The 19,584-nt window shown below is 34.6% G+C and overlaps 2 protein-coding genes across 2 annotated transcripts; both read left to right on the top strand.

The window, feature by feature from the left end:
• Nucleotides 1-2,200: 2,200 nt before the first annotated feature.
• On the top strand, nucleotides 2,201-6,895 carry LOC117336441. Its single transcript, XM_033896954.1, has 4 exons — nucleotides 2,201-2,475; nucleotides 4,270-4,445; nucleotides 4,712-4,822; nucleotides 6,634-6,895. The coding sequence occupies exons 1-4, from the start codon at nucleotides 2,391-2,393 to the stop codon at nucleotides 6,694-6,696; spliced, it is 435 nt and encodes a 144-aa protein (XP_033752845.1). The 5' UTR covers nucleotides 2,201-2,390; the 3' UTR covers nucleotides 6,697-6,895.
• Nucleotides 6,896-13,246: 6,351 nt separating this feature from the next.
• On the top strand, nucleotides 13,247-18,982 carry LOC117336439. Its single transcript, XM_033896952.1, has 4 exons — nucleotides 13,247-13,630; nucleotides 16,026-16,201; nucleotides 18,108-18,230; nucleotides 18,626-18,982. Exons 1-4 carry the CDS (start codon nucleotides 13,549-13,551, stop codon nucleotides 18,680-18,682), a joined length of 438 nt encoding a protein of 145 aa, XP_033752843.1. The 5' UTR covers nucleotides 13,247-13,548; the 3' UTR covers nucleotides 18,683-18,982.
• Nucleotides 18,983-19,584: the final 602 nt, after the last annotated feature.

Here is a 19,584-nt window from a genome sequence, read left to right as displayed (position 1 = left end):
TCTTTAAATGACCATACCTGTTGATAGGACGTTAAACAATACATAGGGGAGGCCATCCTTAAATGACCATAGCTGTTGATAGGACGTTAAACAATACATAGGGGAGACCGTCCTTAAATCATCATACCTGTTGATAGGACGTTCAGCTGATCATAGTTGTTGATTGGATATTAGCATTACTCAGGAGAGACCGTCACTAAATCACCTTAGCTGTTGAAAGGACGTTAAATACTACGCAGGGGAGGCCATCCTTAAATCACGCTAGCTATTGATATGACGTTAAACAATACACACGGGAGGCCGTCTTCATTAACAATACTCACGGGAGGCCGTCCTTAAATCATGCTAGCTGTTGATACATGCATGAAGGACGTTAAACAATACACTGGGGAGGCGGTCTTTAAATGAGGCTAACTGTTGATAGCCAAATAATCTATCCGGTTTGAATCGTTTAGGTATGAACAAGTCACAGTAAAAACAGTATATGGACTAAGACCACAATTAAACATTTCCGGGTTCAGTAGGTACGAATGAAGTCCCCTAGAAATGGAGGTGATTTTGTAAAAACTATAATATGGCTGTTAGAACTTAGTATTTGTATACAAGACTGGTGTTGAAATACTCTAGATATATCATTCCGACATTCACTGTGTAATTTTTTTTTTATGGCGCATTTTATTTTGGCGCAAGGTGCTGTGTCCTGTCTTTACCCCTACCCTTTGAACCGGAAGATAATCATCACGACGTTAATATCTCGGCAATTAAGCTAATAAGTCGACATATTTTTCGGTTTATGTCGACATATTTCTTTGTGATGTTGACATCCTCTCGGAATATCGACATCTTTAAGTCGTAACTCGGCAACTCGGTGACAGAAATATGCCAGCATAAAAAAGACCATTATGCTGTTTTGATTTTTTTTTTTTTTTATATTTTACTCATTGCTCTTGGCTGGTAAGAAGGGTAAGCTAGCTGTCGGATTTTGGGAATTTGTTATAAAATTAAATGTTACAATGAAACATATAGTGAAATTAATGTGGTATTAGTTCATATAATACGTGTACGGCTTGACAGTAGAAGGGGAGGTAACTAAAATAATGTATATTGACAGTTTTTACTGTGTCAAGAAGATATCAACAGCCTAGGCCAAATGCGGACGATTGTCCAGGAAAAAAAAATACAATAAAACTTCAATGAGCCTAAATAATTCAGCTACATGAATTAATCTGACTATAACGACTACACATTTATAGTGAATTTATCGAAGAAAAACAAGTAGGCTAAACCGAACCAGAAATGTAAATAAAAAGTAAATAGAAAGAGCCCGCAAACTGTGAAGAAAAAAAAAAAGTATCACGTAGCTGTTTCATCTGTTTGGTATGTGTTAATGATAATAAAGGCAAAACGGAAATTCATAACTAAAGGTAAAACAAGACACTTACACTTTATCTAAAGTATGGAGGAGAAAGTGTACTAATCTAACTGGAATTAATTGAGAAGAGTTTGAATACTCGATCATTTTGAAAATTACTGTCGCAATTTATAAGGTTTCAGACGTAGTGTGTAGCGTAGCGGCAGACCGACGCCAAAATCTAACCTAATCCAAGTTTTGTTCAGTTTAATTTTTGAGTGAATATTAATATGCATATAAACATTAATCAACTGTACATTAAATAAAAAGTTTTGTTCAGTTCAATTGTTTAAATGAATGTTATTATTCAGATAAACGTAAGTTAACTGTACATGTCCTTTTGTCGGAATTGATAGGTTGTTACCCGGTACTTGGACCAAACGGGGGGATATGTCGGTGACCGAGAATCACGGAGGGGCAGTAAAACTAAATAAACATTTATATGTATTAATACTACAGTTTGGTATAATCTCAGTATGCTTGTGTCATGTATTAGGGTTATGTTAACCACATAACTACCCACAAACGAAACTAAAAGGTCTGTACTAGCCATATGAATTATGTATCAAATGCATTCTTATGCATGCACAATGCCATGCATAAAACAATACATGTACATGTAGTATGTATAATGAATATAACATAAAAATAAAAAGACTGCTTGTAAAGGCACCACCCACGATACTCTCAAGTGAAGTAATCCGGTGTAGTGATGGGAATACAGTGTTAATATTAGGCTTACGCGTGGTATAGCCTGGTTCGGACTGGGCATTAGTTATACGTTGTTTAACAGTGCGCTACACTCAATAGTACATGCATAAAGTTTACCAGACGGCATTACAGCTTAATCAAAGTATAAGTACAGCTAGAATTTTACCAATGGTCTAGCTAATCTACCTACTTCCCTGTATATCGGATCACTTATTAACGTACATTTGATTCATTCACGCCATACCAGTTGTTTCTGACACTTTAAATCATGGCAGATCAATTTGTAGGAAACTGGATCTGTGAAACACCCTATGGAGAATTGGAGGGATTTGACGCTTTCAATGCGGCACTGGGTACGTTGTCATCTTTCTGATTGGTTTAGGATTATTTCACGACCTCTTTATATATTGTTTAACGTCCTATCAGCAGCTATGTCATCTTCGGATGGCCTCTCCTGTGTAATATTTAACGTCCTATCAGCAGCTAGCATCATATAAGGACGGCCTCACCTGTGTATTATTTAACGTCCTATCAACAGCTAGCAACATATAAGGACGGCCTCTCCTGTGTATTATCTAACGTCCAATCAACAGCTATGGTCATCTAAGGACGGCCTCCCCTGAAATATGCATGTATTTCGTGTATGTGTGAAGCTGCAATATGTCTTGTTTAACTTCTTGTGATAGAACGGAACAAATGCCGACTTTATAGTGTTACCTCACTGAAGCATACTGCCAGGGGGGAAGAACCCGATGCTTTACTCACAGGGAATTCCATTCTAGCAATAATATAGATACTATGTGTCAATACATTATCAGATTTCCTGATTTTAGGGTACATTATATTTTGGTATGGGATTGTTATTGCAATATCTGATGTGATATCGACTAATGATATTACACCATCCGTGTCTTAAATTACCTTTTTAATTATGTTATATCAAAAAGTGATTAGATAAAATGGTAAATGTCCCTTCTATATCAAATGATCGTTTTTCCCCTTCAAGTTTTTTTCACATTTGGCTCCTAGCATCACTGACGAGTATTAGAGGAGGAAACTGTTCTGACATGCAGTCTCATTACGTATCTATTCCTCAATTCATATATACAATTCTTAATATTCAAAAAAGCCTTACTACAATGTACATACAATACTTACTTTAGACAATCCTTATTATATACAATCCTTAATATTCTTAATATATTACTATATAGTCATAACTATAGAAAAACCTACATTATACATACAATACCAGGTACTTATTATAGACAATCCTTACTACATACAATCCTTACTATATACAATCATTATTATATACAATATCTACTATATACAATTATTACAATATACAATCCTTAATATATACTATAAACAATGCTAACTACATACAATCTTAATTATGTACAATCCTTATTATATAAAATCCTTACTATATACAATGCTTACTACAAACAATACTTACTATATACAATACTTACTACAAACAATACTTACTATATACAATACTTACTATGTACAATCCTTACTATATACGATCCTTACTATATACAATCCTTAACATATATCAGTACATCATAAAAGAAGGCCTCTGTAAAAAGGTTATCACTTTATATTAGACCCTAATTATGTTTTGGCATGGTCGCTCTCTGAAAACTTATTTGACAATACTTTTGCAATACCCAGCCTGTATTCAAGTTTTATGCTAGTAATTGCTAATCATGAATAGATTTATATGCAATATTTCAACATATCAAGGCCTATCATATCCGTAGTCGTACACGGGATTTTTCTATTCTTCTCTTTGGTTGTTTTTATCATCTTTGCTAGCATATTAAAACTTAATGTATTCCTGCATTAGCGACTGCTCAGAATTTTTAGGATTGTTATTTAGTATACTGTTAAAAATTCTGGTTCTATTTCAGTATCTTTACAATTCTTTATATACATATCACAAAAGCATACTTTGAATATGTAATAATAGCATTCATCATGTTTAATTTGATAGGCTTTGATCAACACAATGAAAACTGTCTGTAAGACATGCGTTTGTTGTGCTCTTTCAGGGTGTGATATGTAATTTTACCTACTATTTTAACATTAATATATTCTTACCGTGTCAACATAATTACGATGTTTATTTACAATAGGTACTGATCCGGCAATGGTTGAGCAATATAAAGGAATTAAGACCTCATTCCAGTATTCTCGGAACGGTGACGTGTGGACAAGTGCCGTTACGATGAATGGAAACGTAATGAAATCATATTCGTTTTCATTCAACCAGGAAATGGAACAGGACGGCATTGATGGCAAACCTTACCAGGTATTGATAGTGTGAAGGTTTTTCAGCGAGTCGATCTTAGCCGATACATATTTGACAAAACGTATGCATTGCCAAATCAAAAGTAATATTCCGCATCGTGCACAAGAAAAAACAAAATCTGATAATGATGATTTATGATATTTCATGAAAAAAGAAAAAAACTCTTGAAAACAGTTGTCATTCGCTTGCCATTAGTTCTGTTGTATTTGTTTTTTTTTCCAAAACCGATATTAACATTTTTCATGAAGTTTTGTATTGTGTTTCAGTGTTTGATCAAGATTGATGGAGACGTCTGGGTTGAGACATCAGTGCCAAAAGATGGAAGCAACAAGGGAATAACTGCAAGGAGGACTGTCAACGGGGATATACTGACAAGTGTAAGTAGGGTCACAGGGAATATAGTAGGAACTGTTACCGGGGATATAGTGACAAGTGTAAGTAAGGACTGTCACCAGGGATATAGTGACAAGTGTAAGTAAGGTCACCAGGGATATAGTGACAAGTGTAAGTAAGGACTATCACCAGGGATATAGTGACAAGTGTACCTAAGGTCACCAGGGATATAGTGACAAGTGTAAGTAAGGTCACCGGGGGTATAGTGACAAGTGTAAGTAAGGACTATCCCCGGGGATATAGTGACAAGAGTAAGTAAGGTCACCAGGGATATAGTGACAAGTGTAAGTAAGGTCACCAGGGATATAGTGACAAGTGTAAGTAAGGACTATCACCGGGGATATAGTGACAAGTGTAAGTAAGGTCACCAGGGATATAGTGACAAGTGTAAGTAAGGACTGTCACCAGGGATATAGTGACAAGTGTAAGTAAGGACTGTCAACGGGGATATAGTGACAAGTGTAAGTAAGGACTATCATCTATCACCAGGGATATAGTGACAAGTGTAAGTAAGGTCACCAGGGATATAGTGACAAGTGTAAGTAAGGACTGTCACCAGGGATATAGTGGCAAGTGTAAGTAAGGTCACCAGGGATATAGTGACAAGTGTAAGTAAGGACTGTCACCAGGGATATAGTGACAAGTGTAAGTAAGGACTATCACCGGGGATATAGTGACAAGTGTAAGTAAGGACTATCACCGGGGATATAGTGACAAGTGTAAGTAAGGACTATCACCGGGGATATAGTGACAAGTGTAAGTAAGGACTATCACCGGGGATATAGTGACAAGTGTAAGTAAGGACTATCACCGGGGATATAGTGACAAGAGTAAGTAAGGACTGTCACCATGGATATAGTGACAAGTGTAAGTAAGGACTATCATCAGGGATATTGTGACAAGTTCAAGAACTGTTACCGGGGATATAGTAAGAACTGTTACAGGAGATATAGTAAGAACTGTTACAGGAGATATAGTAAGAACTTTCACAGGGGATATAGTAAGAACTGTTACCGGGGATATAGTAAGAACTGTTACCGGGGATATAGTAAGAACTGTAAACGGGGATATAGTAAGAACTGTAAACGGGGATATAGTGACAATGGCTATCAGATTGGATAAAATAAAAAGCAACCAATGAGAATATAACGAAAAAAATACGTTCTGAATATTTACTTAAAAAACAACAATATAAAACGAGTACAAATTCATAAGTTTTTTTATAGTTTTAATTGAATATCCACGATTTTGCTATTCAAAACCTTAGCTTGCAATGTGTTTATAATAAAATAGACATAAGTTAATTGTATGAATATATGATAAAAAAGCCTACGAAACAAAGCATATGTGTAACATTGTTAGATGGTTTAAGTATAAACATACTATTAACAGTAACTATATAACTGAATTTGTCAAAATGACACACAGGCAAAATGATACAATGCATTTGTGAAAGTTATTATACATATAAACAAACAGAGTTTTCCCAGTGACGTCACACAGTTTTAGTGTGCGGGATTTATATAGTCATACATCATACTGAGTAGGCTAACGGCATGGCTCAATCGGAGTCAGATCGAAAATGATTCTCCTGTGTTTATTTTTGTTGAGAGTATTTGTAACGTAATAAATTTTCACTGTGTCCCGGACCTGAGGTCACTCGGTACACCTATGTGGTACACCTATGTGGTACACCTATGTGGGATAGAGATATTCCACATGGTTGTTCCACGTGGGACAAATGTATCTTACATATGCAAAGGTGTGATAAAATGACGTCATTTGCTCGTTTCAGGTAACAACAGTCAACGGTACAAACCCACCCGTCTCGATATCGATTCCAAGAAAACGACAGTAGGACTGTTTCCTTGTAACGATGACTATTTATATCATTACGTACATGTATATGCTGTTTTAAAGTAAAATTAAATGCAGGAAAGAGACTATTTAGGAACCATTCGTCTCTATGCTTATCACATAGAGGGACAGTATATAATATTAGCTTGATTGGCGAGTTCATATATTTTCGCTGTACAAATAAATACTTGTAAATTTGAGGTGGAATTTGTTGTTTTCTATCAATACGCAATAAAATAAACAACAATAAGAAAGAATACATTGTAGTTTCATACTAGCTATATTCAGATTGTGACGTCATGTCATTTTTTTAAGTAACGCACTGATGCCAAACGTTGAGATACTAAATACGAGAGAAAGCCGAAACAGTCATAGAAAGAGGTACAAGTGTATATAACCAACAGACCATACATTAACTATTCTTCACTCTTTTTTAGTTCCTCATCGTTCTGTTTGTCTTGCTCCCGTGGGTAGTAGTATTTTCCCATTTTTTTCTCTCATTTTTTTTCTTGACCCTTAGCACTGTTTTAAGAATAAGAAACATGATTTATCTGTTTTAGTACCGATATGGTATGAACCTGGAGATATATCATACAGGTGTGTCCGCGAAAATACTCTTCAGGTCAACGTTAATATGGCCATTTGGTTGTCCTATTCAAGGAGGACCGTCGTCCTAAAGTGACATAACGTGTATATAACATGCGACGACGTCCTGTCCTGATACAGGACCGTATTTTACAATAATTGCTATAAATAGACTAAAGGACGCCATTAACAAAATGTAACAGGGAAATTAAAGTAGATATCATCTACCTAACATGTCCGTGCATTGTACGACACTGATGTATTTACCGATGTCCTTCACAACATTTGTCATATTTACACTATCTATTAATTCAATGTGAGCAAATATTTGTAGACCAATAATTGACAGTGTTTATATTTAGACTAGAGCACAATAACCGGCAGATATGTTTACTTTTTAAAGATGGATTCAAACGGTTTTGCGCTTAATTATTGTAACCCCATCTTCATTTATTTAATTTTTTTGATACTAAAAAAAATATTTTTGGATATTTTTTAACTTTTATTTTTATTCATTTATTTTTCTCCTTTTTTATTTTCAGTAGATTGTCTAAGCTATGAGCTTTACATTAGTACCTGATTTGTAAAGATCCATAGTTAGCCATGATACATATTAACAATCGATCCAGTTCCTTCTGTTACATAGCACCAGAGTAGTGCATGATTTATTGGCTTGTAATATATCTATGGATGTACTGGTTAATGAACCTTAAGTAGTGACGGTACACGTGTCAACATTTCATTTGTGTGCTTGGGTAAACACCTTATACAAGTGTAGGGTATACTTTCGTATATAGTGCTTGACAAAAGTCAATATTGTAGATAGTCTCACCTGTATCTGTGGGCTTCCTTGTGAAAATGCCCATCGACTACTTTAAATGTCCATGTGCATATGAGGTTTGAATCTGAATAACGTTAGTGAAATATTTCTTGACATAATATTATCGGGTATTCCGGATTCCTCTATACAATTCAACAATGATTTTTATCGGATTGTGATAGGTTCAACAGGTAATTTGATTTAGTAATACATAACCACTGTGAGAATGTTTAGGTTTTTTTCTGTTGTTGTCGTAATGTCATAGATATGTTACTTGACAACCAGCAATGTAATTTTGTCAATATACTTATATATACATGTATTAGAGGAAAGGGCCGTCATAATGTCGGAACAACGTGTTCCCCATCCTCTTGCAATTCTGGCAATTGAATATTTTGAAAATTAATCAATCTTTAACAGATCTTAGTGTTTAAGATAAGAATTGTTTAGTGGTTTATATCGGAATTGTCCAGTGTTTGTGTTCAGAATTGTCCAGTGTTTGAGTTCAGAATTGTTCAGTGTTTGTGTTCAGAATTGTCCAATGTTTGAGTTCAGAATTGTCCAGTGTTTGTGTTCAGAATTGTCCAATGTTTGAGTTTAGAATTGTCCAGTGTTTGAGTTCAGAATTGTCCAATGTTTGAGTTTAGAATTGTCCAGTGTTTGAGTTCAGAGTTGTCCAGTGTTTGTGTTAAGAATTGTCCAGTGTTTGAGTTCAGAGTTGTCCAGTGTTTGTGTTAAGAATTGTCCAGTGTTTGTGTTCAGAATTGTCCAGTGTTTGAGTTCAGAATTGTCCAGTGATTTATGTCAGAATTGTCCAGTATTTGAGTTCAGAATTGTCTAGTGGTTTATATCAGAATTGTCCAGTGTTTGAGTTCAGAATCGTCCAATGTTTGAGTTCAGAATTGTCCAGTGTTTGAGTTCAGAGTTGTCCAGTGTTTGAGTTCAGAATTGTCCAATGTTTGAGTTCAGAATTGTCCAGTGTTTGAGTTCAGAGTTGTCCAGTGTTTGTGTTAAGAATTGTCCAGTGTTTGTGTTCAGAATTGTCCAGTGTTTGAGTTCAGAATTGTCCAGTGGTTTATGTCAGAATTGTCCAGTATTTGAGTTCAGAATTGTCTAGTGGTTTATATCAGAATTGTCCAGTGGTTTATATCAGAATTGTCCAGTATTTGAGTTCAGAATTGTCCAGTGGTTTATATAAGAATTGTCCTGTGTTTGAGATAAGGAAATCTTGAAATGTTATTTGATGATGTCTGTAGGAAGAACATATACAATTCATGTTTGCTTTGGTTTTGTTTTGCATTATTAAACGCCCTATCAACACCTATGGTCATTTAAAGCCTCTTTATGTTTTCAAAACATGTTTGTTCATACAAAATTAAAAAAAAACCATGTTAAATGAGAGAATTTATTTACCTTAATGATGATATAATGTGAGTACAAATACCGTAGATTTTCATACTTGCAATTAAAACCGAGAAACTATCCACTGAACACGGGGAATCTCTAATGCGGTGTTTTATTCTCTTATGTAAGTTAGCCATGGCAAAAATGTCATACACGCATGTGCAAACTGGTATGTTTGGAAGAAGTGGTTGATTGGCGATCAAGGCCAAGCATCAAAATCCAAAGTCGATCAGACGTACTGGTTCTTGTCACGAAAAAAAAGGAGGTGGCAAAAAACCAATCCTCATCTACGATATACAGTCAACGTGAGTATGTTAGACAGAGATAAATAAAGTTAATCATGAACATCCACCACGAACTGACAGGGAAACCTCATGACATTTGTTAAAAAACCCAATGCTTTCTGTTTATCGTTTGTGGATATAACTCGGCGCATAGTGTTGACGAAACAAAGCATATTTGAAGATAAATCCATATTTTTAAAGGAAATTTACTTCATGGATTTAAAATATGTCTGAAAAAAAACAACAAAAAAACCCAACATAACAACGGGCCCTCCTGTGTGAGAAATGCTTGCCTGTGATAAATGTTTGTGTGGTTTGGGAGGCTGTAGTATGTTCGTGTTTGTCTTCTTGTGATGTCGATTTTATAGTGATATCTCACTGAAACATACCACTAAGATACCCAGCAGCACACACCACCCGATCACATTATACTGACAACGGGCTAACCAGTCGACCCACTCCATTACAAGAGTGATCGCTCAACTAAAGGTCGAAAATGACGCATTGTCAAGGTAGACCTTAGAAAGACTAAAGCGTTTGGAAAGAAGAGAACAGATATTATCCGAAATGATGTCGCTTTCACGATTATGCAATAGGGGAAGTAGGTACTATTCTTACGCTCGAACTGCAATATATCAGGCAAAATAATAAAACACATGAGTGAATACCGACATAAGAATAAAACTGTAAAACAATAGAAAAATCCATTAAAACAGGGCAAATAACCAACTACATGTACGTAAATTAATCATTCTTTCAGATTAAGTGCATATATCTAGAATCTTGTAATAGAGCTAACAATGCAATGCTGATTTGTGTATTTTGTATCGAGGTCCCGTATTTGTCAATTTTATATAGTGTTTAGTATATTGCGTTTTTATTGGTGTTTTTTTTTAAATTTTTTTTTACAGCAAGAGTGATTTTCGATGAAAAGTGTAATTTTGTATTAAGATATAGCTTTCTCTAATTTTATATTGCGTACTCTATATTTTATACAATTAATAAGATTCGATCTGAGGTCCGAACATTTATTAACATTAAAGCGGTATAAAATAAACCGGAAGTGGTTAGATGTGGTACATCTTTATCAGATTTTACTACGGTATTGTTAACAATCAATGACAAATGGCGTATATATAACATGTAGTATACACAGGACACTGATATAAGGTCAGAGACACGACATGGTATATACGTAAGTCGATATGCATTAACCCGTTATCGATCGACATTTATATTTAAATATGACGGGCTCTATACAAATATCGACAAGTTGATACTTCAACCAACATAGTCACCATGTTAAGTATCACCAAACACTTAATGTTTTATTTAAGTGGATAGCAACACCAGGGAGTAAAACGTGTCTGGTCGAGTTTAACGTCCGTACATTGTAAATGGAAATGTTGTTTGTTATAAGGCTGACAAAAAGTTGTTTAACTTTCAGCAGTTAAAACAAATCAAACAAACAAAACAACAAATCAGTCGTTTACATCAGTAATCAGTAAGAATGAAATAAAATGGCCATCTGTATCTGTTATGCTTGTGTATCATTACTTACATCCGCCATTTGCATTTAAAGGTCAAAAGTTTATCAATGTTGTAAGTTAAATCCGCTCAAACAACTGCACCTATCGCGTGCTATAGAAACATGTGAGCATAACTATATGAGTATTTTGTGCGATATAAATTATGTGATCCACATGAGCTTATTTGTTTTCTCCTAAAACATACATTTTTGAATGTTTTGCCAAAAAGAGCAAACATGTAGTTTATTTAACAAATTACATGTTGAAGTCAATGCTCACGGTTAGCCATATCTGTTCCAATGTCCTCGAGTAGTGGTGTATAGTCTTGTAGAAGGTCACTGTATTTTTCTATTTGTATCATTCTTACTGCTTTGTGAATGCACAAACAAATATGGAATTATATCCTGATATGAAGTTCTACATATATAACTAAAGATATATATTTATTAACCTTTTCAATAATTATGAAATGCATTATATGTGACATTATATCAATCACTCCCTTTTGACCGTCCATCACCGGACGTTGATTTTAAAGGGACATCACGGTAAAAACGTTGTTATTTTCATTGAATGTACGTATTTTATTCCTTTCCCGTTATGTTTCTGTGCTATCCTAATATTCACAGTCGGCCCCTTTGTCCAGCCTGACCACTCGATTTAGTTGGGAACTCCCCTCTAAATTTAGCGCTGAAATTATTTTTAAATATTTATGTGTATATAAGTGTTAACCCTGTGCATATATTAGTGAAAGACAGTAGCGAAGTACTGGTAGACTGTATAAAATTGCGTATAGCTACGTGCAGCAAAATACGAGCAGCGTACGTATTAATTGTTCGTTTGTTTCAACTGTTCCCATCTACTCTACTGCTTCCCAGTGTAATTCTAGGATTGTATTCGACCATTTGGTCATTCTTCTCTTTGTTGCTGAACCTGTTGCCGTTTTCAACCGCGGTCGACTCAGACGGGACGACGCCATTTTTGTTTTCAAGTGTGTTGTATTTTGTTGTGCGCATACGTTATATCGTGAACGACATAACATTTACATCCAGATTGTTGATCAACGAATTATGATTACCTTTTTATAATTGATAATTTATGCTATTATGTACAGATTTCATCAAAATCAAATTGTCTCCGTTCATAAAGTTATAATTAATTTTCTTTGTTTTCATGGTAAAAACTCAAATGGGATTGGTCGAAAAATTCTTTTCTTTCTTCTAAGAAAGAAATTCTGAGAATGGCGCGAAAAATGTGACGTCACAATACGACAATTGACGTTGCGTATTGATTTGAGAGAAAGAATCCCATTAAAACCAGTAAAATTGTACATAAAACATGTTTTAAATAAGAAAATCATTTTCAAAAATTAATTATAAGCGTTGATGTCAATTATGCTTTAGTTTTATCGGGGTATGAAACAAATTTTGTTTGCAAACCTCTGTAAGAATCCGCGGATTCATACAGTTTGCAAACAAAATTTGTTTCATACCCCGATGAAACTAAAAAAAAATGACATCAATGCTTAATTACCATCTGTACACCACCTAAGATATTTCCTAATTAATCATAATAGGCCCTCGGCGAAAATTCGACAATTTACTTGTCTGTACTGTCGTTATTACTACTTGACAATTATCTATTTCTAGTAATACGCATCCAACATTTGTTTGTTAGGATCCAGTACCTATATATTGGTTTATACCGTCGTTACTACTTACTAGACCCTGTGCAAATATATATATATGGAAGAAAAATGCAAAATATAAATTGGTTTACCGTAATATCCCTTTAAGAATAAAGAATAAAAGTTGGACGAAGCACGTGCTGTACATTTGAATACACAGCCAAGCGATCCCCATACACCCTTTAAATTTTACAACACAACAACTGTCGCCTAGGCGAAAGATGTGCCCGCTACTACAGAGCGACCTGACCACTCGACCACCCAATATATCATATACCACTAAGTAATGAATAAGTTACAGTGTGTACAAGTATCTACATATACTGGTCTGTTGAATTTTAATCCAATGAACGGCGTGGTAAACGGGTTTATAAAAGAGCACGACAGTAGTAGCGCACGATGGTTTATAAAATAGCACGAAAACAGTATCTATATATAGGCAGTGTCTGTCAGTACAAAGCCGTATTATACGTTCGGGTACTATATAAGGCCTGGTTAGAAGACCCGCCGGTACACAGACACGGGAAACCAAACAGACCTTACAATGTCAGCTTTCGCAGGGAAATGGGTAGACGAGGCTGCCGCAGGAAAATACGAAGGCTTCGACGAATTTGCTTCAAAAGCGGGTAAGTGAAGATTGTTACTCTGCTGCTTTGTATAGTTGAAACCTCAAAAATTCAGTTGTAAATTTTTCGTAAATAATCTGATCGTCTCACCTTTGGAGATGAGACATTGGTACTGATATGTTGTTTTTACGTCTTTAGTAAATCCGGTTTAAACGGAAAGTAAGTGTGGTGTGGAGTTTTTTGAAGTTGATACTTTACGCGTTATAATTTTGTATCTATATACTGACGTAGATATTTCTGTGTGTACATGTATATACTGACGTAGATATATCTGTATATATATATACTGACGTAGATATTTCTGTGTGTACATGTATATACTGACGTAGATATTTCTGTGTGTACATGTATATACTGACGTAGATATTTCTGTATATATATATACTGACGTAGATATATCTGTATATATATATACTGACGTAGATATTTCTGTGTCTATATACTGACGTAGATATTTCTGTATATATATATTCTGACGTAGATATATCTGTATATATATATACTGACGTAGATATTTCTGTGTCTATATACTGACGTAGATATTTCTGTATATATATATTCTGACGTAGATATATCTGTATATATATATACTGACGTAGATATTTCTGTGTCTATATACTGACGTAGATATTTCTGTGTCTATATATTGACGTAGATATTTCTGTGTCTATATTCTGACGTAGATATTTCTGTGTGTATATTCTGACGTAGATATTTCTGTGTGAATATACTGACGTAGATATATATTTGTGTCTATATACTGACGTGGATATTTCTGTGTCTATATACTGACGTAGATATTTCTGTGTGTATTTACTGACGTAAATATTTCTGTATATATATATATTCTGACGTAGATATTTCTGTGTCTATATTCTGACGTAGATGTTTTTGTATGTATATACTGACGTAGATATTTCTGTGTCTGTATACTGACGTAGATATTTCTGTGTGTATATACTGACGTGGATATTTCTGTGTCTGTATACTGACGTAGATATTTCTGTGTCTGTATACTGACGTAGATATTTCTGTGTCTGTATACTGACGTAGATATTTCTGTGTCTGTATACTGACGTAGATATTTCTGTGTCTGTATACTGACGTAGATTTTTCTGTGTATAAATACTGACGTAGACATTTATGTGACTTTATACTGACGTAGATTTTTCTGTGTATAAATACTGACGTAGACATTTATGTGACTTTATACTGACGTAGATATTTCTGTGACTTTATACTGACGTAGACATTTCTGTGACTTTATACTGGAGTAGATATTTCTGTATGGTTCATAATAAAATGATTTTATGTCCTAAAATATATGAACAACTGCTTTATGATAAGTATGAACTTGACCATAGGGAACTGGATAACATTTCTGGCACTGATGAATCCAATGTAAATGATTGATTGACCCTGTATTTAAATGTGTAGGACCCTTGGCCTAAATATAATGTTTGCTGAGTGACCACAGTTGTCCACATCGTCATTGTTTGGTCAATATTATTATAACTATTGTGTGCCATGCTTAAACTGGGGAACAATTTAAATATAGATGTTTTCTCGTCTCTGGGATCATATGGCTATACGATTGTATACCCCCAGCAGCGCTTTTCAGTCTATATATTGCTGAGTTAAAACATGATTTAAAGTTAACAATCCTATTGTGAAAAGATGGATTTGATCACCTCAACACTGTTGTAATACAATACACCCGGTCATAAGATTGTCTCTGTAGAAAGATACCTTTCAACCTAGTGTCGAAATTCGCCTGTCTGCTATAGAAATAAAGGTGAGAGTTTTCACATTAATTCTCAGAAGTATGACTTCATTGATAAACATAATCTTACACTCGTGTCTATGTCATATGGAATTTCTTAAACTTGTCTAAAGGCTTGTGGCATATTAAATCATTGAATAAGTTTAGTAGAATTCTATACGATCTAATCACGAGTATACATGCGTTAGATAAATTCCCTATGACAAAGTCACAAGTATAAACGAGTTCAATAAATTCCCTTTAACACAGTCACGAGTATAAACGTGTTAAATAAATTCCCTTTAACACATTCATGAGTATAAACGTGTTAAATAAATTCCCTTTAACACATTCATGAGTATAAAAGAGTTCAATAAATTCCCTTTAACAGTCATGAGTATAAACGTGTTAAATAAATTCCCTCTAACACATTCATGAGTATAAAAGAGTTCAATAAATTCCCTTTAACAGTCATGAGTATACACGAGTTCAATAAATTACCTATAACACAGTCACGAGTATGAACGAATTTAATAACTTCCCTCCCTGTAACATAGTAATTGATATATCACCAGATCCAACCCTCGGGTCGTGGTAGGTTGTATGTTATCTAAACTCAATGTACCGTTTCAGGAATGACAGAAGATGAGGTTAACACATACAGAGACTTTATTGGAAAACAAGAGACCATAGTAGATGGCGATGACTGGCAATACATTTATGACTTTGGTGAACACAAATCGCATCATAAGTTCAAGCTCAACATAAAAAATCCAACGGATAAAGATATAGAAGGAAATGACTTTCAGGTAATAATCTAACAATGTTAACAAAAACATTATCTGTCATAGAGTAACATCAATATATTAACAAAGACATTTCATCCTTTCAAACAATGAACCGATAAATAACAAAAAAACATCAAACAAGAAAAACAAAACTTGTCAAACCAGAAAACACAAAACAAGATGTTAAACCTGGAAATCACAAAACATCATGTCAAAACTGGAAATCACAAAATATCATGTCAAACCTGGAAAACACAAAACATCATGTCAAACCTGGAAAATACAAAACATCATGTCAAACCTGGAAAACACTAAACAACATGTCAAACCTGGAAATCACAAAATATCATGTCAAACCTGGAAAACACAAAACATCATGCCAAACCTGGAAAATACAAAACATCATGTCAAACCTGAAAAACACAAAACAACTTGTCAAACCTGGAAAACACAAAACATCATGTCAAACCTGGAAAACACAAAACAACTTGTCAGACCATGACAAACACAAAACATCATGTCAAACCTGGAAATCACAAAACATCATGTCAAACCTGGAAATCACAAAATATCATGTCAAACCTGGAAAACACAAAATATCATGTCAAACCTGGAAAACACAAAACAACATGTCAAACCTGGAAAACACAAAACATCATGTCAAACCTGGAAACCACAAAACAATTTGTCAAACCTGGAAATCACAAAACATCATGTCAAACCTGGAAATCACAAAACATCATGTCAAACCTGCAAATCACAAAACATCATGTCAAACCTGGAAATCATAAAATATCATGTCAAACCTGGAAATCACAAAACATCATGTCAAACTTGGAAAACACAAAACAACATGTCAAACCTGGAAATCACAAAACATCATGTCAAACCTGGAAATCACAAAATATCATGTCAAACCTGGAAAACACAAAACATCATGTCAAACCTGGAAAATACAAAACATCATGTCAAACCTGGAAAACACTAAACAACATGTCAAACCTGGAAATCACAAAATATCATGTCAAAACTGGAAAACACAAAACATCATGCCAAACCTGGAAAATACAAAACATCATGTCAAACCTGAAAAACACAAAACAACTTGTCAAACATGGAAAACACAAAACATCATGTCAAACCTGGAAAACACAAAACAACTTGTCAGACCATGACAAACACAAAACATCATGTCAAACCTGGAAAACACAAAACATCATGTCAAACCTGGAAATCACAAAATATCATGTCAAACCTGGAAAACACAAAATATCATGTCAAACCTGGAAAACACAAAACAACATGTCAAACCTGGAAAACACAAAACATCATGTCAAACCTGGAAACCACAAAACAATTTGTCAAACCTGGAAATCACAAAACATCATGTCAAACCTGGAAATCACAAAACATCATGTCAAACCTGGAAATCACAAAACATCATGTCAAACCTGGAAATCATAAAATATCATGTCAAACCTGGAAATCACAAAACATCATGTCAAACTTGGAAAACACAAAACAACTTGTCAAACCTGGAAATCACAAAAAATCATGTCAAACCTGGAAAACACAAAACATCATGTCAAACCTGGAAATCACAAAACATCATGTCAAACCTGGAAAACACAAAACATCATGTCATATCAGGAAAAACACAAAACATCATGTCAAACCTGGAAAACACAAAACACCTTGTCATATCAGGAAAAACACAAAACATCATGGCAAACCTGGAAAACACAAAACAACATGTCATATCAGGAAAAACACAAAACATCATGTCAAACCAAGGAAACACAAAACAACATTTCGTAGAAGTAAAACGCTAAACAACTTGTCAAACCATGAAAATATATAACTACTATTACATATGCAATCTTGAGAGAGATGAGTTGATTTGGAACCATCTTTGATTTATTTGCAGATTACCCCTCAACTAAATGGTGACAAGGAAATGACTGAGACTGTGGAAACCATGAGGAACAATGTATTGGTTACCACTATCATGAAAAGAAAAATCATTGGAGACGGAAGCAGACAAGAAATTGTGAGTCTTTCCTCTAGGTTCTATTTATATGTTGAATCGATGTGTGTACCTGGAACGGCCGCCAAATAGTATTACTTTTCAATACGAAACATTGACAATTGTAGCCAGGTGTTTAGGATGAATTACCAGTTCACATTTACTGTCACTGGTATCGCTTCACGTTTTAATCTAAACAGCTCGTTATCGACTATGACTGTTATAAAGTCAATGGAAGCTAATACCTCAGGATTTACCGTCTTATTTCTTAATCGCTCTCTCGCCTATGTTTGTGTTGGGTTACACTGTATCTGCGTATAGTAACACTTTGATACATCTACATGGTGACCAAATATATTACGCTTGTTAAATGCATGATAAGGAATATTTAATGTTCTTATTCTTATTTTCTCTTACAGGAAATTACCCATAAAGAGTCTGGTGCCAAAATGAAGGGTTTTATGCGCAAAGAGTAGCTGGATTTCATGCGGAAAACCAAACATTGCCATGAGGTTGAAGATATACGTTTCACCATCACATAATCTGTATACCATCAACGAGAAAAAAAAATATCGATAGATAAACCCGAACACAATAATATCATTGGAAATTAATTTGTCAATATGTGAAGGAATTGTCAGTTTCGGACCTGCACACTCGATAACACTCATTTTCATAATAAATTTATCCAAAGAAACCTGAAAGATGTTTCCCTTTCTCTTTGGATGTTTTGTCAATTCCTTAATAAAAATGTAGCTTGTACTTCACTGTGATTACGTCCGATTCGCTGACTTTATTTTTAGACGAATGTAACCAAATTTAACGAAGTTCCTGGCGTCTGTGGCTTATATAACAAGATTTTAAGGTTTTAAGATTTCAAGTTTTTTTCCACACAGGACACAAAGTGTATAACAAGAGGTCAATAAGACAAAACAATATGCATAGCTTACAAGAAAATAACGTGAATATACGAGAGTTTATATACTAACGTGGTTATAATCAATGCCATCTCACTATACATAGAAATATAAGTACAATACAATATATGAACTGTATAGTTTTCAGTAAAGATGACAACAGACCATACGTTACACTACGTACGTGTGTACGTTACACACTTGCCTCTCCAACAAAAACTCAACTGTGTCATTTCCTCATGAGTTCCAATTCCGTTGTTGCTTATAATTCCACATGTCTGTGTAGTCTCCGAATGAAATTCTTCCCTTTCTTCATTCCCTTTCATAATCTAATGCTTCTTTCTTTCTGGAGATGTTAGGCACACGCATGTGGCATTCCTCACTTCACCATGTGGTTCCTACTCGTTTGTTTTTCTGTTTTTGGCGCATGCGCAATCAGTGTTTTATTCAATATGGAGGTG

Source organism: Pecten maximus, chromosome 10 (assembly GCF_902652985.1).
Source record: "Pecten maximus chromosome 10, xPecMax1.1, whole genome shotgun sequence".
Taxonomy (NCBI): domain Eukaryota; kingdom Metazoa; phylum Mollusca; class Bivalvia; order Pectinida; family Pectinidae; genus Pecten; species Pecten maximus.
This window is presented reverse-complemented; position numbering and strand designations above follow the sequence as displayed.

Excerpts from the sequence above, each read along its gene's own strand:
- LOC117336441 (XM_033896954.1), top strand. The coding sequence starts at position 2,391 with ATGGCAGATCAATTTGTAGGAAACTGGATCTGTGAAACACCCTATGGA. Across the intron at positions 4,446-4,711 it reads TTGATGGCAAACCTTACCAG|TGTTTGATCAAGATTGATGG; the intron begins GTATTGATAGTG and ends ATTGTGTTTCAG. Across the intron at positions 4,823-6,633 it reads ACGGGGATATACTGACAAGT|GTAACAACAGTCAACGGTAC; the intron begins GTAAGTAGGGTC and ends TGCTCGTTTCAG.
- LOC117336439 (XM_033896952.1), top strand. The coding sequence starts at position 13,549 with ATGTCAGCTTTCGCAGGGAAATGGGTAGACGAGGCTGCCGCAGGAAAA. Across the intron at positions 16,202-18,107 it reads TAGAAGGAAATGACTTTCAG|ATTACCCCTCAACTAAATGG; the intron begins GTAATAATCTAA and ends ATTTATTTGCAG. Across the intron at positions 18,231-18,625 it reads ACGGAAGCAGACAAGAAATT|GAAATTACCCATAAAGAGTC; the intron begins GTGAGTCTTTCC and ends TTTCTCTTACAG.